Source organism: Stegostoma tigrinum, chromosome 5 (genome assembly GCF_030684315.1).
Source record: "Stegostoma tigrinum isolate sSteTig4 chromosome 5, sSteTig4.hap1, whole genome shotgun sequence".
In the NCBI taxonomy this organism is placed as follows: Eukaryota; Metazoa; Chordata; class Chondrichthyes; order Orectolobiformes; family Stegostomatidae; genus Stegostoma; species Stegostoma tigrinum.
In genome coordinates, this window is record NC_081358.1 from 37959774 (window position 1) to 37986156 (window position 26383).

General features: G+C 42.0%; 1 protein-coding gene and 1 long non-coding RNA gene across 8 annotated transcripts in view; one reads left to right on the plus strand and one right to left on the minus strand.

Annotated features, from left to right (window-relative positions):
* col14a1a (collagen, type XIV, alpha 1a) overlaps positions 1 to 23216 on the plus strand; it is a 222218-nt gene extending 199002 nt beyond the window's left edge. For 4 of the 6 annotated variants that reach the window (XM_048528630.2, XM_059645934.1, XM_059645935.1 and 1 more), the window contains 6 exons: positions 5431 to 5466; positions 11812 to 11878; positions 14190 to 14378; positions 17141 to 17218; positions 20098 to 20253; positions 22135 to 23216. In XM_048528630.2, coding sequence (XP_048384587.1) covers positions 5431 to 5466; positions 11812 to 11878; positions 14190 to 14378; positions 17141 to 17218; positions 20098 to 20253; positions 22135 to 22442 — 834 coding nt within the window. In that variant the 3' untranslated portion in view covers positions 22443 to 23216. Of the gene's footprint in view, positions 1 to 5430; positions 5467 to 11811; positions 11879 to 14189; positions 14379 to 17140; positions 17219 to 20097; positions 20254 to 21147 lie in introns of all 6 variants that reach the window. The other 2 variants (XM_059645937.1, XM_059645936.1) reach the window with 2 other exon arrangements.
* LOC125451498 (uncharacterized) lies at positions 114 to 21705 on the minus strand. Of its 2 annotated transcripts, XR_007247317.2 has the most exons (4): positions 21443 to 21705; positions 11600 to 11660; positions 10982 to 11138; positions 114 to 2477 (listed from the first exon to the last, which is right to left on the minus strand). It is a non-coding gene; the product is annotated as an uncharacterized LOC125451498 (long non-coding RNA). The 2 variants fall into 2 exon arrangements; XR_007247316.2 differs by lacking the exon at positions 114 to 2477 and having other exon boundaries at positions 10385 to 11138.
* Positions 23217 to 26383: the final 3167 nt, after the last annotated feature.

The following is a 26383-nucleotide window of genomic DNA, read 5'->3' on the forward strand; positions in this document are numbered from 1 at the left end:
ATATTTATTTCCAAAAAGATGTATTCTTCATAAAATTTATAGAAGCACATTACATAACAGTTTATTAATTGACATCAAATAATGTGAATACTGATCAGTTCGTTTCAATGCAACACATACCACTCAGAGGTGCTCCCCTACACTTAGAGTGTAAGATATGCTTATAATATTTCCAATCCTAAAGAGAATCCACTCCCCTTCATATGTATACTGCACTTGAGAGTCCTGGATTGTAGTCCTCTGTTTTAAACCTTTTCAGGAATCCATAGTGAAGATGTTTGTAGAAACTGTTCCCTCTGTTGCAGCACTGAGTGGCATATACTGTAGTTTCACTGTCCAGCAGACACCTGAACAGCTATTGTGAAAGGGTAAGTGATGTGGTAGGATGGGGCTGATGTTAGGGTGCCAGACAAGTGGATGAGTGTTTAGGGTAGGTCATGGTAGGACTTAGAGTTGGGTCAGATCTGGGAGGAAGGTAATGTCGGGTCAGGTTGGGGATTAGGACGAGGAAGGGTCTGCTGTTGAACCTGCAAGGGGTTTGTCTGCGTTGGGGAGGGTGGGGGATGAGTTGAATTGGATGGCTGTGGGGTTGAAGTAGGAGTACTGAGTTGGGTGTTTCAATTTAATAGCTGCCCCTGAGTTGGAGTAGGTTTTTAAACTAAGGTTTTGGAGCAGATTTGTAGCTTGGGTTGTGGGTGTTGAAGTTGGTTGGCTCACTGAGCTGGTTTGTTGTTCCGCAGACGTTTCATTACTGTGCTTGGTAACGTCCTCAGTGCAGCCTCTGACGAAGCGTCGTGTGTTTCCCCACCTGGTTTTTAAACTCTGGGGTCCGTTGTGATGGATTGCCTCACTTCCCGGATTCCTCTATAGTGGAATGTATATGGGGTCGAGTTCAATGTATTATTAATAGCCTGCTTCGTGGAGTGCCATGCTTCAAGGAATTCTCGTGCCTGTCTCTGCCTAGCCTGTCTCGGGATCATGGTGTTGTCCCAGTCAAAGTCATGGTTCTCCTTGTCCGTGTGGATTGAGATGAGTGAGTATTGGTCGTGCCTTTTTGTGGCCAGTTGGTGTTCGTGTACTCTTGTGGTTAGTTTCCTTCTTGTTTGTTCGATGTAGCGTTTCTCACAGTCTCTGCAGGGGATCTTGTAGATGACATTGGTCCTGTCCATGGCGGGGAGTGGGTCTTTAGTTCGGGTGAGCAGTTGTTGTAGGGTTGATATGGGCTTGTGTGCCACTCTGCTGCCCAGTGGTCGTAGAAGTCTCGTAGTGAGTTCCGATGTGTTTCTGATGCAGGGTAGTGTGTCAGGGCGTGTAGAGTATTTCTGATGCTGTCCCTGTAGGCATCTCTTGACCCAGTTCTTTGGATGCCATTACCCTTGAACACTTGGAAGAGGTTTTTAAGCTCTCAGATTTTTTCCAAGATAACCCATAAGGTTAAGTGAGTTCTTAGACTTCAATGAATGGAGGGTTCTAAATGCAAAGGAATTATCCATCAGAATTTTCAATTTCCACACAGTCAGCTGCACCTGGGATTCCACATGGTCCCAATGCATGCCTTGCCTATGCAGCACCAATGATTATCTGGCCATTGGAATATGTGGGACATTCAGTTAATGCCAGACACATAGCCCAGGGGGTTTTGCATGTGTTCCAGCAGGTCTTTCCCCATTGTGTCTTTATTGTATCCTACAGCTACTAGTCCTCGAGACGTGACTATACTAGTCTGAAACACTTGGTCAGGAACAAATCTTTGCACTGGAAGACCAGAAAATCAACAGCAAACTTTGTAGTTTAGTACAAAGAGGTGCTTCCAGATTCTGTCCCTTTTGACAATTTATCCACATTTAATTTGATTTGGGCATGATGTAAAAGCAGATCTTTGTTTGGTGGCAACCATAATTAGGGCAGGTTTGATCTGATTGGGCTGATAACAGTGCTAGATGCCAACCCATGATGCATTTCTGAAATGTTTGTCAGATGAGCTCCAGCTTACAACTGCCCGACCCAACACTGCCACCATTGGCCATTCATTCATTCTCACAGAGACCTACCTTCCCACAGCCACTCAGAAAGCAAACGGCCTCTTCATTATCCAATTGGATGACACTTGTCTCTCAGTCTAAACTGTTCTCACTCCTCCATCTCCAACATTTCTAGCATTGTTTAGGTGTAAGTGTTTGAAGAAAACTGGAGTTGAACACCTGATGCTTGTTTGCTTTTTGCCTGACTTGCTTGCAGCAGTATCCAGGAGATTAACCTTCAATCCCTGGGGTCTTCAGAACAATACTGGAGGCTTAGCAACCCCTAATTCTGAGGTTTGAATACATAATAAGCTGTGTCAAAGGAGTATTCCTGATGCTGCTTCCCCTGTGATTGAAGAAACGTCCCCACGGAAATTTCCAGGCCATAGTTGATATGATTTTGAATTTAAAGGCAGAATTTTCCATCTGAAGGCTTTGGAATGACAGGCAAAGTATCTTGATTGGATGAGAGGCAAAAATTGAATAAAGTTTTGCAACTAAGTTCTCACAAACTTCAGGTAGGTCAGTTTTCCCAACACTCATGGTCAGCAGACTGTTTTGCATTCATTAGTGTACCATGAATACCAATTAACTTCCCAGCCCCTGCAATTATATGAACCTCTGCAATCTCATGGGGCAAAATGGGAAATATGTGTGTTCATAAACCTGACTATGTGAGGCACGTAGCATTTGGGGTAGACTTCTCCAAACTCTAGTAAGTATGTATAACCAAGTTGTTTCTTTGCACAAGTACTTCCAGTTTCCCAAGGGGTGAATCCTGACTGGGCCATAAAAAGCATCCCTATGTGAGACAACCACACTGTCTGACACCAGAAAATATGACTGGGGCAGGCAGGCATGGCTAAACTCAAAAGGGGGCTCAATGTAAAGGTCCATCTTGGTGCATGAATCCCTGTCGTGTGTATGCCTTTGGTGAAAAACTGTCAGGTGTGCAGGTCCTCCTACTGGTGTTGCAAGGTCATTGAGCTGAAGGAGTGTGAGCTGCTGAGTATTTTAGCTGCTCTTATGCTATATGTGTGAACCTTGGCAAATGTGTGAGGCAGTAGCTGCGATAGAGTGATAGACATCTATTGTGTATGAGATATCTGATGGGGATGCCTGGCAGCCACCTCCTATAATAACAGTCCTGTGCAATGGCAGTCTTATAACATCAACTCACCAGCATAGGAGCATGAAGCATTGAGTTTGTGGTATCCTGTAGATCGCAGAACATCAGCACTCTCTTGCTGCACTGGAGCTAGATTCTCTAGAGCTGCCCATAGACCCTGCCCTCTGCATACAGCTGCTTCCATAAGTCTAATGGAAAAGAGCTTCTGTCCTTAATAGCCTTCAAGACAACCTCGAGGTCATTAAAGCATGTTAGCCCTTTGTGTGAGGTCTCTGATGTTTCCTAGTAGGGGTGGCAAACAGAGGTTGACTGATGCAGAGTGGGATTGGGGGAGAGAGAGAGACAGACAGAGTATGTGTTTGAGTTTGTGTGTGTGTGTATGTGTGTGTGTGTGTGTGTGTGTGTGTGTGTGTGTGTGTGTGTTTGTGGTGTCATGGCTGTGCTTCTAGACACTGCCATGTCGACAGTGTCAGGGATGCACAGGGCCACCACCCCTGTCTGTCTCCTGGTGCTGGTCCCGCCTACCATTCACGGCCACACCATCACAATTCATCCGATGAAGAAAAACCCATGAGCGACACTAAGTTTTCATTGACAGATGTGGAAAAAGACACCAAGAGAGTATTTAAAAGCAAATTGGCCAATCTGAAAACAGCAGCTAATGTTCACATCACTAGATTTGTTCCACTTTGACAGTGGACAGAATCCTAAGGCACATACAGACTGAAATGAAAGGGTTCATCATTGCCCCAACAACAGTGGTCTCTGCTTTCAGCCTCCCTTGAGGACAGCAGACTCTGCTTAACAAAATCCACATAGGACACTGACTTACTCCATATGTGGATAATCCAAAGTTCACTTGAGACCATTAGTGTCAGACCATGGAAAACATCACATTGACCTGCCCATAGGCACTTTATTTCTCACTGAGCATTTCAGGAGGCCACTCAATGAATAGTCAAACTACGTCCCATTATAAACTTTCCAAGTCAAACGAAAGTAGCAAAACTGGGCAATGAACAAGTTACTGGTATGGTTTGTTCCCTATTCAAAGGGTGATGAATGTACGTCTAAATCATGTGCAGTGCAGACACAGCAAAAACTAAATGACACAGCAATTCCTCTGTTAAATACGTTTAACAAAAAAATATTTCCAGGCTTCTCAATAGTCCCTGACAACTCTTCACAAATTTATTGTCTCTGTTAATTGGGCTGTTGTCTTCAGCAAACTTTTCAAACCTTTCAGAGATGACATCTATTCAATTCAAACACTGAAGTGACTTTTCCAGACTACAAAAGCAGTGACTTCTTAATTCTTGTGGGGGGTTTCAGCAAAAAGGTTTCTCAGCAAGTATAAATATATTTGGAATGGTTTTCTTTCTTTATGGTTGGCCCTTGCTGGGACAGGTTAGGAAAATCAACACAGACTTTGTCTTTGATAGGAATTTAAAGCAGTTAAGGTCATAATTCAAGACTGGAATTGTGTTTTAGGCAACCCAGTAATTAATTGTGTGGCACTCATTCACTGTGCTTCATGCTTCTTGCAATGAATAGCAATGAGTTGCAGTTTCCATTTTAAAGATTACTACGACATCAAGTAACACAAAAGGGTCCTGACTCCGAGCCATCTGAAATATGGTTCAGTAGCTTCACACATTGTATCATGGTGGAGTGGATACTGAAGTATTTTTAGAATTTCCAGAGTTTGAGACTGTGGCCTGTTCTGATGGATAACCTGGTGTGGATACATGCCAAGGAGGCAATGCTGTTCCCCTCCAAATAAATGTGGAGATGTTCAGACCATATGAATGAACCTGACCAAATATCACAGTATAATATACAAAATGTACATATTAAAGGAGAGTCGTCCAAGAATTTCAAGTAGAAAGTATTGATTCAAGGGTCAAGAAAAGTACAGAATGATTGAAAATCTTTGTAGTTATTGCCTTGCCACTTGTATTCTTTTTCAGCAGAGCTGCATGACTGTTATCATAGTTCCTGTGACGTAGTGAGTGAGTTATTAGTAACTGAAGACGAAAATTACTATTAGGAACAGCAAAGCAAAAACAATGATTTCAATAATTGGTGTGACTTTCTGCACATTGATTGTAAAAAGAAAGCTGGCATTTGATGCAGGTAAAGGGAGGCAATGTATGCAGGAGGGAGAAAGGAATAGAATATTGATATGGTGAGATATGGAGGGATAGGGAAAAGCCACTGATATCTCTGAACTACGTTCGTTTCTATATTAATCAATATTTACTGCTAATTTTATTACAGGGTCCACCTGGTCAAAAGGGAGAGAGAGGTCCAAGGGTAAGTTCTCAAAGATTTGTTTTAACTAGCAAAGTTTTGTAACATCGTTGAATGTTAGCACAATCACTATTCTTCCAAAATGTGATGCTCTTTTAGAATACAGTAATTAGTAAACAATAATGTAAACATTGATTAATGCCAAATGCAGCAAAGTCAGAAGTTTGAAAATTAACATGACAAAATGTTTTACAATCTGAGTATCATTTATGTTACTTAAAGTAATTATGATAATTTGACAAATTTCTGAGCAAGAATTGACCAAAGGTGTAGCCTGTACTATGCAATTTGTGTATGTTATCCAAATTAATTACTGAACAATAGGCTTAACAGCTTGCATGAAAGTCCTGAAAATTTAACCAGGCTGTATAGGTTTATCAATGGAGTTGATTGCTGTTTATTCTTGGAAAATATATTTAAACAAGTAATGCATGCTCCCTTTGAAATTAGTATTTTTCATTTGCAGAAAGATATTTCTTGGATCCATTTAAATTACAAAGTTATTTTGCAAAGTGTGGGGCTAGAATTAATGATTTTCTGGCAACAATAGTTCCACTCGTGCATTATTTCACGCTTTGAGGACATCAGGATGAAAGCACGTTTAAATATGGAGGTTTTGTGGCACAGTTTGGAATGTCCTTGCCTCTGAGCCAAAAGCTCCAGGTTCAATTCCCACTCCCAGATCTTGTGGCAAATAGGACAAATATTAATCTGAAAATCTTTCCACCACATGTCAATAGCAGGCAGTGAGACTAGGAGAGATTGTTAGTTAGTCATACTATTGAAAGAAATTGGAGCTTCTACCATCACATCGATATTTCTAGGATATTACATGTACGTTGTCGCAGTAACTTGGGCTCTAAAGGACCTATAAAACTCCATCACTTTAATACTATAAATGAGCTAAAATTGGAAGTTTAACATTGCCAATTTTTCTTTTGACAAATCTTTCATATGGTGTTTGAGACTGCCTAATACTGTCATCTGACCAGAAGTGGCTTAATAATAAGATAACACAGTGTGGAACTGGATGAACACAGCAGACCAGGCAGCATCAGAGGGGTAAGAAAGCTGACGTTTCAGGTCGGGGCCCTTCTTCAGAAATGGGGGAGGGGAAGGGGGCTCCGAAATAAATGGTGGGGGGGAGGCGTTGATAGCAGGTAGATAGTGGAGCAGATATGTGGGAGAGAAGACAGACAGGTCAAGGAGGCGGGGATGAAGCCAGTAAAGGTGAGTATAGGTAGGAAGTGGGGATGGGGGTTCGTCGGTGAGGTGGGAGGAGCGGATAGGTGAGAAGAAGGACAGGTCAAGGAGGCGGGGATGGGAGTGGGGCCCTCTGGTCTTGGGATGAGGTTTGCGGTGGGGAGATTTTGAAGCTAGTAAAGTCTACATTGAGACCATTGGGTTGTAGGGTTCCAAGGCGAAATATGAGGTGCTGTTCCTCCAGCATCATTGTGACACTGGCGGAAGCCCAGGATGGACATGTCATTCCAGGGAGTAGGAGGGGGAGCTGAAATGGTTCGCAACTGGGAGGTATTGTGAATTGTTGTGAACCGAGCGTAGGTGCTCCACAAAGAGGTCTCCAAGCCTCTGCTTGGTTTCCCTGATGTAGAGGAGGCCACATCGGGAACAGCGGATACAACAGAGCACATCAGCAGATGTGCAGGTGAACATCTGTTTGATGTGGAAGGTTTTCTTGGGGCCTGGGATGCGGATAAGGGGGCGGTGTAGGGGCAGGTGTAGCATCTCCTGCGGTTGCAGGGAAAACTGCTGGGTGTGGTGGGACTGGGGGGGGAGTGTGGAGCGGATGATGGAGTCAGGGAGAGACTGGTCCGTTAGGAAGGCAGATAAGGTGGGGAGGGAAATATATCCTCGTAGTGGGGTCAGATTGCAGGTGGTGGAAGTGGCAGAGATTGATGCGTTGAATCCGAAGGTTAATGGGGTGATACATGAGGGCAAGGGGAATTCTGTCTTTGTTTTTATTGTGGGGAATGGGTGTGAGGGTTGAGGTGTGGGATATGCAAGAGATGCGGTCTAGGGTGTTTTTGACCACTGTGTTGGGGAAATTGCAGTCCTTGAAAAACGAGGACATCTGGGATGTCCGTGAGTGGAACGCCTCATCTTGGGGAGCAGATGCAGTGGAGGTAGAGGAATTGGGAATAGGGGATGGTATTCTTGCAGGAGGGTGGGTAAGACGAGGTATATTCTGGGTAGTTATGGGAGTCATTGGGCTTGAAATAGATATCAGTTTCCAGATGGTCACCAGAGATGGAGACAGAGAGGTCCCAGAAGGAGAGAGAGATATCAGAGATGGTCCAGGTGAACTTAAGGTTGGGGTGGAAGGTGTCAGTAAAGTTGATGAACTGTTTGAGCTCCTTGTGGGACCATGAGACAGTGCTGATACAGTCATCGATATAACTGAGGAAGAGGTGGCAGGATGGTGCCAGTGAAGCTGTGGAGGAGGGATTGAAGGAGATCTCCTTCAACTTCTCCCACTTCCAACAGACAAAGGGGGTGGCCATGGGTACCTGCATGGTCCTAATGTATGCCTGCCTCTTCATAGGATACATGGAACAATCCCTCTTCCAAAGCTACACTGGCACCATCCCCCACCTCTTCCTCCGTTATATCGATGACTGTATCGGCGCCGCTTCATGGTCCCACAAGGAGCTCGAATGGTTCATCTACTTTACTGACACCTTCCACCCCAAACTTAAGTTCACCTGGACCATCTTCGATACCTCTCTCTCCTTCCTGGACCTCTCTGTCTCCATCTCTGGTGACCATCTTGAAACTGATATCTATTTCAAGCCCACTGACTCCCATAACTACCTAGAATACACCTCCTCTTACCCACCCTCCTGCAAGAATACCATCCCCTATTCCCAAATCGTCTGCCTCCACTGCATCTGCTCCCAAGGTGAGGTGTTCCACTCCCAGACATCCCAGGTGTCTTCGTTTTTCAAGGACCGCAATTTCCCCTCCACAGTGGTCAAAAGCACCCTTGACTGCATCTCTTGCATTTCCCGCACCTCAGCCCTGACACCCCTTCCCCACAATAAAAACAAAGACAGAATTCCCCTTGACCTCGTGTATCACCCCATTAACCTTCGGATTCAACACATCATTCCTGGCCACTTCCGTCACCTGCAATCTGACCCCACTACCAAGGATATATTTCCCTTCAAACCTTATCTGCTTTCCAGAGGGACTGCTCCCTCTGCGACTCCCTCATCCGCTCCACACTCCTCACTAGCCTCACCACCCCCGACACCTTTCCCTGCAACCGCCGGAGATGCTACATCTGTCCCTACACCTCCCCCTTCACCTCCATCCCAGGCCCCAAAAAAGCCTTCCCCATTAAATAGATGTTCACCTGCACATCTGTTAATGTGGTATATTGTCTCCACTGTTCCCCCTTGGCCTCCGCTACATCGTGGAAACCAAGCAGAGGCTTGGAGACCTCTTTGTGGAACACCTACGCTCGGTTTGCAACAAACAACAATACCTCCCAGTTGCGAACCACTTCAGCTCCCCCTGCTGTTCCCTGGAATGACATGTCCATCCTGCGCCACCTCCAATGTCAGAACGATACCACCTGGAAACTGGAGGAACAGCACCTCATATTCCGCCTTGGAAGTCTACAACCCAAAGGTCTCAATGTAGACTTTACTAGCTTCAAAATCTCCCCACCGCAAACCTCATCCCAAGACCGGCGCCCCCCACCCCTACCCCCGTCTCCTTGACCTGTCCTTCTTCCAACCTATCCATTCCTCCCACCTCACCGACGAACCCCCATCCCCACTTCCTACCTATAATCACCTTTACTGTCTTCATCCCCGCCTCCTTAACCTGTCTGACTTGTCTCCCAACTATCTGCTCCACTATCTACCTGCTATAAATGCCGCCCCCCTCTCTATTTATTTCAGAGCCCCCTTCCCCTCCCCCATTTCTGAAGAAGGGTCCTGACCCAAAACATCAGCTTTCCTGCTCCTCTGATGCTGCTTGGCCTGCTGTGTTCCTCCAGCTCCACACCTTGTAATCTCAGACTCCAATATCAGCAGTTCTTACTACCTCCGCTTAATAATGAGAACTCGCTCCAGCAAAGCTTAAAAATAAAATCTTCTTTCTTAAAGTTTTTAAGATGATTTAGTAAAACTACAAAATGGGATGGCTGCTTCATTTTTCCAGTGGCCATTTGTAGAGATTTTCACCTTGCAGAGGGGTAGAAATATTTTGTTTAAAATAAAGGATGAAATGTCAAGGAATACATTACATGGCAAAAAAAGTTCTTAAGTTTAAAAAGTGATGCAAAGAATAATTATAGGGAAAATCAACTGTTTATTTCATTCTTCTTCTGCTTACCAATGCTGTTAGCAATAGTGTTAATATATTTGCAAATATTTCCTTTGAAATGGATCCCAATAACAAATCGTTAGGGTCAATTGTACTTGGCTTCAACTGATTCCCTTTGTTTTGAGAATTGGAAAAAGATATGTTTTATTGAAAATGATAAACTGCTAATTTAAACGCTTTATGTTTTTGAGAGTTAACATCAGGCATTTATTCATTCCTCTGTGGCTTCGCTATATCGTATTGAGTGTGATGGTTTAGCATTTTAAATAGAAAGTACACATATCATTCATGTGAATGTGATTAAAATAGGGTCATATTGTCAGACTGGAAAAACAATGAAATGACTCCATTGGGAAACTGCTCTGAAGCAGTGAAAATGTAATATATTAATAAATTGTAACAAACTTCCCCAGACGTCCAAGATGAACTTGAAGGGATCAAATTTCCACTTTGGGTACCGTCAGGGATTTCATAAAGTCATTTTGAAAATTAATTTTAAACTACAGTCTTGATCACTATGTGTATGTGATTTTAGATTATTAATTTAAAGTAATTGAAACTTGCAAGGTTCTGGGATGGCTTGACAGGGTAGATGCTGAGAAATTATATTTCCTCTTGTGAGGGAGTCCTGTGTCAAGGGGTACAGTTTCGAAATGCGACGACCCCCATTTGAGATGCAGAGAAGGAGAAATTTCGTCTTTCAGGGGGTCTTTCAGTGGGTTAGTTCTTGAAATTTGTTTTCCCCACTGAGCAGTAGTGGCTGTGTCATTAAATATGGACAAGGATTTAATTGACCAGGGAGTTGTGGGTTATGGGGGCAAGCACTAAAGTGGCATTAAAACGACAATTGAATTAATATGTGGAGACAGGCACCTGGTCACAGCCTGGACCAAGGAGCTTCTCAAGACTGCTTGCTCACTCTCTTAGTGCACACTTACTTTACGCTTACCTGGATGCTCACGGCATCCCTGCCTTGGCTTGCCTTTTGTCCCCACTAATCCAGAGCTTAAAGTCACACAGTACTTCTGTCTTGCATTGCTGTTCAGTGCAGACACAAAGCCTCGCAGATTGTCCTGGTTGTCATCAGCCTAGGGGTGGACACATTATTGTACGGCACCATGGTTATATTAATCTCACCACCTGTCCATGACAAACACACTACCTGTGCATCAACCATGTGGTCAGGTCTCAGAGCCAAAGGAGAGTTGTCTTTAGTCAAGTCCAGGGGGTGGCTGCTGTCTCCTCTTCCTGCCGCAAGTTCTTCAAAATATGCTCAGCTTGTTGGTGGGACCGGGAAACTGCGCGAGCGGAAACGATTTCTGTAAACAGGTGCTACGTTGAGATCATTAAGACGGCATCTTTTAGCACTTTTGGAGCAGATCAATTACATTAAGTATTTCAAAAGGGAAACAGCCCGTTGCTATCTTGTTGCCAAGTCATTTCAAACACAATGTGAAAATATGACACGATATGTGAAAAGTAGAATAGGAGCACACTTCGGGCTAGAATTTTTCCCGTAGGCCTGGCAACCCTGTTGCCAAATTCAGACAGGGGTCAGAAATCAGCAGAACGTGGGAAACAGTCACCCTTCATAAAATTCATGGCCCGAGGGCAGGTTCACTGCCCAAATAAAAATTACCAGTGGACTTTGAAGATTAGTGGGCCAATCAGGATGCAATGGCAGAGAACTGCCTGTTCAACCATTCAGTGGTTTCATCCAGTATCTGTGCTTGGACACATTCAGGTGGTTGTTTAGGGTAAATACAGTCAGCTTGCTCACCTTGTATGGGTTGAGGAGACAGATGTTGTACGTTCCTTCACACATCTCGTCTCTTTCTGTCCTATTGTGAAGGGGTAGCAAAAAAGAAAATCCAGTGTGACCAAGGGGAAATCATAGGGCACAAACTTTTGTTTAAACTTAGCCCTGGGTGAATGCCTTTGATACAATTTGAACCATATTTTTATTGCTGATTTTGTTTCCTTTTCACGCAGGGTGATGCTCAGTCGCAAAGTGCCATTCGTGTGATTGTTCAACAAGTGTGTGAGCAGCTCATCCAAAGTGAGTGATTACTGAGAGAGTTTCTCTTGGTGTTTTAATGGCTAATTTGAGTGCTTCTATTGGAAAAGGGACTATTTGCAATTCTTACCATGGTAAAATAAGCACTTTTTGTGTACTCCTGCCAGAATATATTAAATAATCCAAATAAGGCAATAGTGTTTCAGAGGACCAGGATTTATGGTCAAATCTCAACAACAATGTATATTGATAATAGCACCTTTAATGCACCAAAGTAGTAGGATGCATGCTTAAGTCAAAAGAAGAATGATGTAGTGCCTTTCATTTATTCACATGACCTCCTTAGACAGTGAGTTGTTACATTTGCCTGGGGAAAGTGAGTGCCCAGGAATGTGAGTTTAATTACTAGCCAGTGCTGAGAATGCAACCTGAGAGAAAAATCAGAGGGGTGGCTAGAAAAGTTTATGTTTCTTTGAAACCTTGTATTTATTTAGTACAAAAATCTTGGCATTGGTGAAAAATGGCTGTTTGGCACGGATAGTCAAGCACTATCCAATCGAATAAGGAAGCATACCTTTGCTTTGTGATTGTCTGTGAGAAGTTGGGAACCCGAGGAGGAGCTTATCGGGTGGACATTAGTAGGAGTATTGGTCCAAGGCTGTGGGTGATCACAAGATGACACCTCCAGGAATACCTTCAACCAGAACTGGGAACAGCAGTTGAAGAAGAGCAAGTGCTTGCTCACAAGTAGGAACTGAATCACTTTGGAGTCCAGGAAATACAGGCTTCAAGGCCTACATTTTTTTGTCTGCTTCATCCAGATTTTCTTGGATAGGAATGCAGCTGGCAACAGAGTCTGAGTCCATGGAATCTCTCTCCTAATCTGTTGTCCTCACTTACTGCTGTTTCCAGTGGGCTGCCATGTGGAAAGCTGAGACTGTGTCCAGCATGGTGGATGGACTTGGACTTGCACTGGGTTGGGAGGTGGGTATGGTCATGCATGCACAAAAACCCAAGACATTGGCTTCACATTTCTAAGTGTTTAACCTTCGGAAGAGACTGGATGACAGCCAGGCAACCTGACAGACAAAGGCAGTAGAAGGGTTACATAGGTGATAGAGAGGTAGAATTGGGTGTCACCTATGGAGATTAAGACACCCATTACAACACAGAAGGAGGCCATTCATCCTACTAAGTCCATGTTGGCAATGTCACCAAAGGATCAGGAATCATGTAATCCCGACAGTGTGGAAGCAGGCCATTTGGCCCTTCGAGTCCAAACTGACCACTCTGAAGAACATCTCACCCAGACCAACTCCCCTACCCTATCCCTGTAATCCTGCATTTCCTGTTGCTAATCCATCTAGCCTACACATCTCTGGACACGATGAGCAATTTAGAATGGCCAGCACACCTAATGCACATCTTTGTACTGTGGAAGGAAACTGGAACAAACATGGGGAAGATGTACAAACTCCACACAGACAGTCACCCGAGGGTGGAATTGAACACGGGTCCCTGGCACTGTGAACAGGGAACACGGGTCCCTGAGAGCAGTGTGAACTACTGAGCCACTGTGCCACCTGGAAGAGGAAAGAGCCCATGGATAAATCTTTGAAGACTCTTGAGAAGTAATATTGCGGAGTGAGAAGAAAGCATTGGTGATGGTATTTCCTATGATGAGACCAATTGACATTGCACCCAGAAGGGGGCAGTCCTATTGAGCTAGGTCATGGAGCAAAGGCTTTGGAGCTAGAAGTTTATACAACTGTGTCAAAGGCAGTAGAGAGATCTAAGAGGGGATAGTGCAACATGGTTAGTATTAGAAATAAATGTGAGGTGAGGCACTTTGGTAGGAGTAAGGAAGCCACATACCCCCAAGAAAATAAGAGCCTAAGTCAGTTACAGGAGCATAGGGATCTGGACATCGATTCACAAAACACTACAAAGTTAACACAGCCAGGAAAAAGCTAACAAGTTGAAAAGTCAGGCAGTTACACTATGTTTGCATAGAGTAAAGGAAAGCTGGATAAACATGAGGAAGAAAGGAATCGATGGATGGATAAAATCTCATGTGGCGCATAAAAACCAGTGAGACCACATGTTTTGTTTCTGTGTTGTTTTTTGTATAATAGTTATCTCATTTTTTCCCAAATCAATCATTTCTGTCATTTAAGTGGACAAGATTCAGAGTTTCTAAAATATTCAAACCAATATTATTTTCCTACTAATAGGTCAGACTGTGGAGGGAATCTGTGGGAATTTATTTTGAAATGATGTTGTGTTATGCTAGAAGCCAGTGTAACCTCTGTGTATCTGTGGTACTAATATTTGGGAATTATGATTTCCTTAGGCCACTTATCAAGGTACGACTCTATTCTCAACCACATTCCCAGCAACTCGGTTCAGGTGCGGGCGTCTCCAGGTCCTCCAGGGGAGCCGGGCCGTGATGGTCCTGCAGGCCCTCCAGGAGAGCAAGGACCTCAGGGCCGACCAGGTTTCCCAGGCAACCCTGGCAATCCTGGCAGACCAGGAGAAAGAGGTAAGAATAAAAATATTCTCTCCTAGATTTGTACAGCAAAAGAGGAGGCCATTTGGCCCATCCTGTTTGTGTCAATTCTTTGAAAGAGTTGCCCAACCCTTCCTTTGTCCACAGCCCCACAAATGTTCCCCGATTCATCTAATTCTCTTTTGACAGTCCCCATGTCATCTTCCCGCATTCCTTTCAGGCAGCACATTCCAGATTGTCATAACTTACTGTATTTTTAAAAATTCATTCATGGGTAGCACTGGCAAGACCAACATTTGTTCCACCTCCATAATTACCCCTTGGCAAGATGGCTGTGTGCCACTGCAGGCTGTATTATGTGGATGTACTCCCTGTGCTGTCAGGAAGGGAATTATCAGGTTTTGGCCCAGAGACTGTGGAGAAAAGACAATATATTGCAAGTCTGGATGGTGCATGGCTTCGAGGGGAACCTGTGGTCAGTGATGTTCCCAGTCATCTGTTGCTGAAGGAGCCTTGCAGTACATCTTCTGTGTGCAGTTCTCTTGGTCTTCTTTCTCTGGTTCTTTTGTCAATTAAGTTGAATCTGTGTTCTCTGGGTATTGACTCTCCTGCCACTGCAAACAGATTCTCTTGGTTCATCCCATCAGTACCCCAAATGATTGGAAACACTTCTATTAAGTCAACACAAGATCAGTTTTGCTCCAAGGAGGAAGTTCTTCATTGTTTACATAAAGTTCTTTCAGATGTTATGAGCTGTAGGTGTTTTATAGCAAATTCATAAATTATGGACAAGCTGCACATTGGCTAAAAAGAAATCATTCTGACTGGATCAGAGATAATGGGAACTGCAGATGCTGGAGAATCCGAGATAACAAAGTGTGGAGCTGGATGAACACAGCAGGCCAAGCAGCATCTCAGGAGTACAAAAGCTGACGTTTCGGGAAAAGCTTTTCTGATGAAGGGTCTAGGCCCGAAACGTCAGCTTTTGTGCTCCTAAGATGCTCCTTGGCCTGCTGTGTTCATCCACTTCCACACTTTGTTATTTTGACTGGATTTCCTGAACACATTGACCCAAATAATAATTTCACTCAATCTTGAGGCAACTTCACATCACAAAACAAAATGTATATCTGTGATAGGACAACTTCTAGAACCTTGGATAATCACAATCAAAGCACTAAATGTCCAGATGGGGATAGTTTAACTAAATATAGTAGCACAGTACTCATTAAAGTAAGGTTGCCATAGTACTACTGGACCAATGGATTGCTCTATTGCTGGAGAGACACAGTTAATAGTGATTACCAGAGACAGGAGAGTCCTTCATAGTAACTTCAGATGGTTTGGGAACTGAACCCATTCTGTTGCTACCACACTGTAACACAGTGTAGCAAGCCAACCAACTGAGCTAACTCTATTTGTAGTAATGTATCAACTGTCAGATTGTCTTATATCGGAACAGGCAATTCAGCCCCTCCAGCTATTCTGGAATAGAAAACCTTTTTTTATTCTTTCATGGGATGTGCTCATCACTGGCAAAATCAGTATTTGTTGCTCATCCTTAATTGCCCTTGAACTGAGGAGTTTGTTTGACCACTTTGGAAGGCACACGAAAGTCCATCACATGACTCTTGATCTGGAGTCACATGTTGGTCAAACTAGGTAAGGATGGTTTCAATCTAAAATTGATAAATGGCAGTTTCCTTTCCTGTAGGTCATTTAAGTGAACCTTTGGGTGTTTTTATTGCAATTGATGATTGGAAGCAAAAACTGTGACTAGTTCTCAATTCCAGATTTCTTAACTAATTGACATGGTGGCATTTGAACCTTTCTGCAGTATATGAGCATGGGCTTTTACGTATGAGTCTGGTGTCTTTAGCACTATGCCACCATCTCTCCACAGGTATTCTGTGTCCTGAATCCAACCACTTACATTGGTTCTTTAAAACTCCCAGTTAGCAAAAATCTAGCAATCAATTGGGCTTTGCTTACTGCTTTCTGTGGGAGAGTGTTTCATTCCTTTACCATTTGGTATTGGAAAAGCTGCTTTCCTTACATCTGTCCCAAATGGCCTTGCTCTGATTTTAAGGTTGTGTGGCCTTGTCTTGGACTCCAATAGCAGAAAAACCTCCTGTCTATACTAACCATTGCTTTCAACATCCTAAAAAGCTCCAATAATTTACTCCTTTAACTTTCTATGATGCAGGGTCTATAAATCATAGACTCCTACACACTCAAAGTGATGCTTGCTGATAATCTATTTCTTGGAATGTTGCTGACATTGAGGGGAGGCAAAAGCCTGTTGACCCAGATCATGTCCCAGGGACCCAGATACAAATACTGCCGTGTTAGATGGTGGAATTTGAATTGTATAAATATCTGGAATTAAGAATCTAATGATGATCATGAATGCATTGCTGATTGTTGTGGGGGAAAGCCCATCTGGTTCACTTGTGTCCTTTAGGGAAGGGAACTGCCATCCTCACCTGGGCTGGTCTACATGTGACTCCAGACTCCAACCACAAAAATGTGGTTGATTCTTAGCTGCCCCTTGGGCAATTAGAGACGGGCAATAAATGCTGCCTAGCCAGTGACACCCTCATCGCTGAAGATTCATGTCAGCATTGACTCATTGGTTATATTCTCTTCAAAGTTAACAAAAAAAACTTAATTGGAACAGGTTCATAAACTCAGTTTATAGAGTTTGATATTAATCTGAGGAGATGAGCCGTATCCTGTATAATCTGTTACACGTACAATGGCCTGAGGTTGTTCAAATTGTTGAATTCTTGTAGGTTTACCAGGTTCGAAAGGAGATCGCGGAGTCCCGGGTATCAGCAAACAGGGACCGAGAGGACCACAAGGTTCACCAGGTAAAAGCGCTATTTTCATGCTGCACTTTTAAACTGAGTTTTGGGTTCCACAGTACACTACATATTTTATCAGCTCTTATCTCTGAGGCAAAAGGTTCTGGATTCAAATCATTTGTCAGGAGTCCTGTATTAACAGAGTGCCGTACTGTCAGAGTCTCTGCATTTATTTCCTATCCCTAGTTCCCCTCGAGCAGGTGGTGGTGTGTTGTCTTCCTAAACTGCTGTGGTGTGGGTGTGTACACTGTGCTATTAGGGAGGTAGTTACAGGATTTTGGCCCAGTGACAGAGGAGGAACAGCAATATGGTTCCAAGTCAGGATGGTGTGTGGTTTAGAGGGGACTGGAAGGTTGTGGTGTTCCCAGACATCTGATGCCCTTGTTGATCTAAATGGTTGAGGTCACAGATTTGGAAGGTGGTGGCCGTGGAGCCTCGTTGAGAGGAGTGAATCATGATGGCAATAGACAGGATGCACCACTCAAAGTACATGATGGTGGCAGGTGAATTCACCACCAAAAACCCTTAAAATGCCCAGAAAATTTCAGTCATAAGGGCAATCAAACAGGGACAAGTCACTCGTGTTTATGAGAGAGATAGAAACTGTGAGAAGCAATCAGCGGCTATTCAGTGAGGTGAGCTGTGACTGTTTTTGGCCCAGAGGTGGGGCTGGAATAGAGGTTAGCCTTGGCTCAGGAAAGTGGTGAGGCTGAGGATGTAGGGAATCAAAAGTCCAGAGGCAGAAGAATTGGAGGCATTGAGCAGAGTCAGTATCGGCAGGGGGTTGAGCAGACAGTCAGACCTGAATGGCAGCTCAATCACAAATGTTGGGGAGGATAGGCAGCGGAGACTTTATGCACTGTGTAATGTCATCCATCACTAAGCACGTTTGTGGGAGTTTATAATTACTCATTATTCAGTACAGTGAGAGAAAAAGGCACACACTTTCTGAACAGGAGGCAATTGCTGTGATATCTGAAGCTTTAAACATTCTTGATGTACAGAGGAACAGAGCACAAAGGTGGATTATCAAAAAATTGTTTGCCTCACTTATAACCGCCATACTACATTAAATTTTACAATGGTTTTCGGCAGTCCATTTACAAATGATATTTTCCTAGTTATAGAATAATTTATGGAAAAATCAGAGTTTAAAGTTGCATCATTATTAAATAAGGTTTGCATCTATTTATTTTGGTGGATGCATCAAAGAGATTTTTTTTAAATGGACAATTTATTTATTATGAAGTAACAAAAAATTAATCATAGATTCCAAGAAAAGAACGATCTAATGATATATAAGATGTGTAGGCAATCCTTGATACTTGTGCTATCTTATCAATGGAAGAAATTCCTCCAAAAATCCACATTAACATGCAAATAATGTTACTTGATAACTATGTCATGCAATTAGTGTAATTTAAAAAAAGAGCCTCTTAAAATCTAAACATAGTCCTTGAGAGAAAACCTCATGTACTGTCCACAGAAAAGTTGATTATTCTGATCCCTGACGAGATGCCAGTCAAACAGGCTTTAGTACTGAACAGTGTTGACCTTATTAGGATTGGAGCTGCACTCATCAAGATAAATTGGGACCGTTCCCTCACAGTCCTAATGTGTGTCTTGTAGGTAGTTTTGGGAAATTAGGAGGTGAATTATTTGCTGCAGAATTCCTAGCCTCTAACCTGCCATGACTGTTGTATAGCTAGTCCAGTTCTGTTTCTGGTCAGTGTTAACCCCAGAGCTTCGATAGTGGGAGATTCAGTGATGGTAATATCTTTTGAATATCAGTGGGTGATGGTTAGAGTTACTCTTCAGTTCTGAAGGGTCATACCTAGCTCTCCACCCATGTTACCAGACCTGATGAGTTTCTCCAGCATTTTCTGGTTTTACTTTAAATTCTCTCCTGTTGGACTTAAAAGACAAAGTTGAAGAGGTATGGGGACAGAATTGCAGAGTTTGGGACTCCAGGTGGCTGGAAGCACAGTTGACAATAGTGAGGTGAAGAAAGACTGAGATGCACAAACCAATCCTTAGCTTGAGTGTCACATGAAGATACTTAGATTGGCAAGGTTTTAATAAAAAAAAAGACAGGATGTGGGTGTTGTTGGCAAGTCGAATATTTGTTGTCCATCTGTATGGTCTTGCACTGAATGGCGTGCTATGTCATTTCTGAGATCCTTCACATCTGTGGATCTGGAGTCCTACCGAGGCCAAACCAGGTAAGGATGGCAGATTTCTTCCCCTGATGGACGTCAGAGAACTGCACAGATTCTTACAGTAAGTGATGAGAGTTCATGGTCACCATTACTAAAACTGTTCAGTGAATTTAATTTCCCCCAGTTGCGGTGATGCAATTTGAACTCCACCCTGGGTTTCTGAATTACTAGCCCATTGACATTACCACTACATCACTGTCTCCCCCATATCTGAGGTTGTTCATTGGAACCATATGTTAAAATAACCAAATCCCAGTGGAGGGAATGAGAAAAGGAAACTAAACAGAGAAATGAGGGGTAAACAATTCTGATGTTGAGTCTGTGAACAAGCATCCTTCTAATTTGCAGCCTGGTTCACGACTAAAGGGCATAATTTTAAGGCAAGAGTAGAAAGATTTAAAGAGGACCTGAGAAGCAACTTTTTCACACAGAGCGTGGGTTGTATGTAGATTGAACTGCCAGAGGAAGTGGTAGTTGCAGGTACAATCACAACATTTAAAAACATTTGCACAGCTACATGAACAGGAAAGGCTTAGAGGGAATTGAGCCATATGCAGGCAAATGGGATGAGTTTCGTTTGAGAAACTTGGCCTGCATGACGAGTTGGACCGAAGCGTTTATTTCTGTGCTGTATGACTCTGACTGTCATATTCTTTCATCCACCAGGTCCCCCAGGGGAAGGACGAACAGGTAGTCAAGGTGCACCAGGCCTCCCAGGGCGACAAGGTAATACGGGACGTACAGGGGCTAATGGCCCAAGAGGACCGCCTGGCCCACCTGGATACTGTGATCCATCCTCCTGCGCTGGCTACAATGTTGGAGGTATGAGGTCTTACTGAATGAACCTATCAATCTTTGTACTAATCATGTAATTGTGCTGCAGTTTGTCTTGTGAAATAGAAAAACCGTCAAAGTTGCTGTTCTGTATTCTCATGCATGCACTCCTTGTTAATGTCAACTTATTTTTGGTCTTGTCTTCAAAAACTATCTATTGTCGTCTTACGTGAGGATTTGTCTGAAACGTTGCAATACACTTGCAGTTGTTTGTACCTATGTGTCTCCCACTGCTACCAACAGGGCTTAGTTAAACCAATTAAAGTAGACTACTTTTAAGTATAACATTGGCAGAATTGTTTGGATAGCTCCACAGCCTTGTAATGTTTTGAACCTATCACTGCCTTTACCCTGAACTGGCACTAAAAACATAATTAGGATTTTTATTGTAAACTTACTAATGAGTATGAAGAACTTTTTATGGCTCTACCACAGAAATAGTATGATTAAAAGCTAGAAGTAGTTGCAGCAAATAATATCAATGCATTCAAGGATGAACTGAGGAATACATGAAGAAGAATGAACATGAAGTATTAAAATAGTGAGATGATGTCAAGTGGAAAGATGCCCACGTGGAACACAAACACCAGCATCGACCGGGTGATGCTAATGTTTTGTTTGTGTTGTATGATCAATGTAATTAGTTCCATGTAATATGCAAAACAAAAAGCAGTGGAAAAATATGGAAATAACTGGGTGGATGAGAAATAAGATAGTTTTTAGTATTTCTCGGACTGGTTTTTAAAAGAATAATAATTCCATAGACCACAATTTTGACTTCTGCTTTCTTGTAATTCTGTTTTTACTGACTGTTATGTGTGTTTTCGTTTGTCCTTGTTTTCCCTTCCACCTCAATCCTACTGGTCTGACAATCCTTTGAAGGTCCTGAAGTTTACAATGATTACCGGCTATGAACTAAGTCTGAGCTCGTTTCTCCAGTGCTCTCTATCACCTAGGGTAGGTGCAGAGTTCTGGTCAGCTGTTTTGTTCCACTTTGCGTCATCCAGGCGAAACACATTGAAGCATTAACCATCATTGGACAATCATGACCAGCCTTTTCCCTTCCATTTCAGCTAAGCAGCTGCAGCTTATCCAGAAGCAAATACTTTTTTAATAAGGCAAAGCATTCATCCCTCTAACCATTTTGTATGAACTAATCGACCTAACAATGACCTACCTGTTTATGAAACCAAGTTCCTTTCGTGTGTCGTCCATTTCATTCATCCATCCTAATGAAAAATATATTTAAAGACAGCTTTGTTTATTTAAGAGGCACCAAATCTTCTGCCATTAACTACTCTAATCAACCTCCCCAAGAGAGAAAATCCCGTGCATTTCAGGGCTATATCATGTTGCATAACATTTGCGAATTATTTAGGGGTGGTCAAAGATGACATTTACATTTTGTGATTAAAAAAACTGCACTTCCACCCCAACAAATTCTCAGGAAATTTTATAATTTAACCAGAAGTTCAGTGCCCGCACCAAGTTGTGTCATTTCCGCGTAATGTAAAGCTGCATTTGCACCAAAACTTTTAACAATGAAGAGCCATTTATATATATACACACACATATAAACAAAAAAAGTTAGACAGTGAAAAGATTCTAGCCAGGTCTTATAATTTAGCTCTTATCATTCTGGTACTGGATTCTCTCTGTGCTGTCTGTGTGTGCTCATCTCTGGACGTCTTGTCAAACTGTGCTGATATTTATGACTGGTGTATGTTTTAAATTTACTCATTAGAGTGTACATCAAATATTAAACAGCTTTTTGAATTTACACATGTTCTAATATCCTAATCATATTTAATCTTCTGCCTCTCCTCCTGTGCTAACTATGGATACTGTTGATGGTGGTGGTGGGTTAAGGTGGATACAATGATCCAACCGATCAAGACATTCCTGTAGTGCAATTGCCTCCAAACTCTTACCAAACCTATGGCCCTTATGATGATCAAGATCCATACATATATCATGGGTCCTACCCCTATCCAAACCCGTATTCCCAGCCCTCTTATCCTGAGCTACATTCCGCTCAGCCGGATGAAGGTTATGAGGATAAGGATACAGACACATTGGAAGCTGTTGAAGTTCGATCGCCTGGAATCCAACGGTTTGCAAGGAACATATCAAAAAGGAACAGTGCCTCTTCAAGCACAAGGGAGGAGAACCAGTGAAAAAGACTTGTAAATGTCTCATTAAAATTGTGCATACTTGATGTGTTTTACCCCTATCAAATGGCCAATGCAAATGGTGGATTCAGTTCTGTAGATTAAAAACTGGGACTTCTACAGAAATGAGTTTTTAGTATTGGGACAATTACCCTAGTAGAGAAGTCATGCACAAGTAATGAATATAAAATTTATGATGTAGCTTGATTGAAGCATTGTGCCATTTATTGATTGAATTTTGTTAGAAGTCCACAGCGTCATGATATTTCAGTAGTAAAAACTGGATAGATCATTTCAAATGACTAGTCTTATGGAAGATTAGTAAAGTGCTACCCTATCAATTTGGTGTTAAATGGAGCATAAAACATTGTGTTTTCATTCTGTAAGAGGTCTGTTTGTATTAAATTAATATAATTTGGAACGGTGAATTCGTTTATAATCCACAAAAGCAACCAAATTGGTCAAGAACATGTCACAAAGTCATTAAATAATTATGCACTTAACCTGATTCAAAACCACTGCAATAAATTTCTGCTTGTAGAACACTTACTTCAAGTTTCCAGAACAAAAGTTTCCAATAAAATACTGGAGATGTACATTTATGAATGGGAATCTTTACTTGTCACCAAGTGAAGCCATTTAAATGAAGACTTGCAATTTTTTCATGTGCCTATTCCATTGATTAGCTCTTAGTGGAATCTAGCCAGTAATTTATTTGGATGAAATGATCATTGTTCAATAATATGTCAATTAAAGCAAAAAAGAACCAATTTTAAAGAATGTCTGTCGATGTTTCTGCTTTTTATTTGTACACAGTTCTGATATAACCCTTCACTGTTAAAATTTTCTGATATTAGTTGACAATATAAATATGAAGTACTTAATACAATGAAACAGAATACAGCAGGTATCCAAGAGTTTCCAACACTTATTAGACACACATCTGGAATGTAGGTCATATGATGTCCCATCTCCAATTATCCCTGCCCTAACCAAGTCCTTACTGTCCAATGTTTGTGCAACTTTTATTTGAACATTGTTGTTCATTAAAGGGAAATTAGTTTCTTTTGATTTTCTTGGGTTAATATCCATATTTCTCAAACCCTGGGATAATCCTGGGGGGTTGGAACTCTGATGCTCCAACACCTGGAATTTTCAAACAAATTAAGTTCCTTGTGGCATATCACCCTGTTCTATATAATTGGTTGCTTCAACCTTTGTGAAATTCTTTCTTCCCTTCATAAATCTCTCGGTGCTTGGCAAGGTAGATGTTGAGTTCAAGGGTACTGAGAAGATGCACTCAGAATATAGGGAGTGCACTTTTACAAACCCAATATTCTGCGATGAAGGCCATGACAAATGCACTGTTAAAAGCATGACCAAACCTGGTGGCTAACGTAGTTCCATTAAAACCTCTTCCATAGGCCAGAATGGCTATCTAAATCACCGGGTCTTCCTTCTTGCAAAGTAAAGCAGTTCCTTGTAAATGTGGACTTGAAATTTCTCCCCTCAGATAGTTGAATGGAACTTTACCATTTTAGTTCCTTTGGTCCCACCATTCTTAGAAGAACCAGTAAGCCACTGGTGATAGGTTTGGCATCACCGAACATAAGATTGGTATCATGAAAAAAAGTGCGAGCGGTGGCCTAATACAGGTCCTGAAAATGGTGAAAAACTTTGATAAAGTAGACAGTGGTTCATCAATGTAAGTTGATCACCCAGTAATTAAACTGGGAACTCAGGAAATATCTTGATACAGAGAATGGATAACTTGTTGCCAGAGGGAGTAATTGAGGAAAACAATTCATGTGCCTTTCACTGCAAATTACAGAGGTAGGCAAATAGACTATGAGGATAGACTGATAAAGTCAGGAAAGGCATAGACCAGTTGACCACATTCCTGTGTTGTAATTTTGAAGTGCTGCTGTTCTAGATTGTTATCATGTTCATCAAAAGGACCCACAAACAGAATTGTGATAATGAATAGATAATCTGCTTTTAGGGATGGTGACTGAGGGATAAATACCTGCCAGGGCATTAGAGATAATGCTCTTGTTCTTTGAGACAGTGCCATGGAATGAATAGTTATTGAATAGAAGAGTTTGCAAAGGGATATAGATAGGTTAAGGGAGTGGGAAAAAAAAACAAATGATGTAGTGTGATATGTGAGAAAATCTGAGGTTGTCCATGTTGACAGAAAAGAATATTACTTAAATGGAGTCTACATAAATTTGTGCTAAGGGATTGGGTGTCGAGTTAAATGAATCAAAAATCTAGCATGCAGGTACAGCAAGTGATTAGGATGGCAAATGGAATTGTGGCCTTTATTGCATGGAGAAATTAATGTAGCAATATTCTGCTACAGATACACAGAGCTGTAGTGGGATTGCATATGGGGTTTTCCACTGTGTACAGTTTAGGTCTCCTTACTTAAAGGAAGTAATTGCACTGGAACAGTCTGGAGAATGTTCACTCAACTGATTCCTAAAATGAAGGGGTTGTCTAATATCACCAGATTGAGTAGATTAGACCTATTAACATTGGACTGTAGAAGATGAAAAGGCAGTTTATTGAAACATATGATTCTGAGTGGATTTGACACAGTAGATATTGAGAGAATGTTGACCCTTGATAACGGCATTTAGAATTAAGAACGCTGTTTAAAAATTGGGTGTCTAAAATTTAAGAAAGATGAATAGCAATTTATTTTCTCCAACATTTGTTAAACTTGGACATTCTTTAAGCCAGATAGTATTGGAGGCTGGGCCATTAAAATTATTCAAGGCTGAGTTGTATGCATTTTTGATTGACAATGGGGTTGAGGGTTGTGGGGCAGGCAAGAAAAGCCACGATCAAATCAGACATGACCTTTTTGAATGGCCTATTACAAATGTTTATGAATAAGATCTACTTGAGAGTATTGATTTAGTGGCACATCCAAAAGATATTGCGTCTAAGTGTTAGTTGCAGAATAAACTTTGCATTAGGATATCTATGAATCCTAAAGTATTGCATGCTAGTTCTTAAATACCATGGGAATCTTGCATATTTCTCTTAAATGTAGGTCACAAGTTTTGTTTTTCTGGGTTTTCTTTGCTGATTACAGACTGTATCCCCATGTGCAGTGTGGCTGGATAGGTTACAGTGTAGACTTGTCTGGTTGGATTTATTCATCGAAATAAAAGCCATTGCAATCAGATTTCAAATGAAATAACTGTGAATTTCAGTTCCAAACCAGACATACCTTGGCCAGCAAAAACATTCAGAATGGCATTTTCAAATGATGTGCACATCTGCACACAGTAAGGACTGCAGATGTTGGAAGCTGGAGTCAATAAATGTGGAGCTGGAATAGCACAGCAGGACAGACAGCATCCGAGGAGCAGGGAAGTCAATGTTTCAAGCTGAAACCCTTCATCAGGACTGCACATCTGGTTGTGTTCACTACCAAGAACCACTGAATAGGGATCAAATAAGTATGTCTTCTGCAAAGTGCCTTCAAGAATCTTACAGCTAGAACATTCGAGCTTTGTCTCTGATTGTCATCTCTAAACGTGCAAACAGTTAAATAAAATGGGAAAGGCTGTGGATGTCTTCTGTTCACATATACAGTGCACCCCTGCTCTCTCAACCACTTGATGATAGCTTACAGAAAGTTCAAATAATCCATTGTAATTGTGGTTTAATGAGGAGGTAACTTCACTTTCAACCTATTTCTGTCACTTGCAAATCAACCCCCTGAAGTCTAGAATCTTAGGTTCAAATGTGTCATTTTGACTTGCTCTGCTAAGATATTGGGAGTGACAAAAATATCTTGGTAATGTGAAATGATACAACAGTGCAATGTGGGTATCTAACTCTTTATATTAATTTTAGTTTGGAACCTTGGCACACTGTGAACTGGAAATGTCTCACTGAATGATCGGTTTATGACAACAATAACTCTA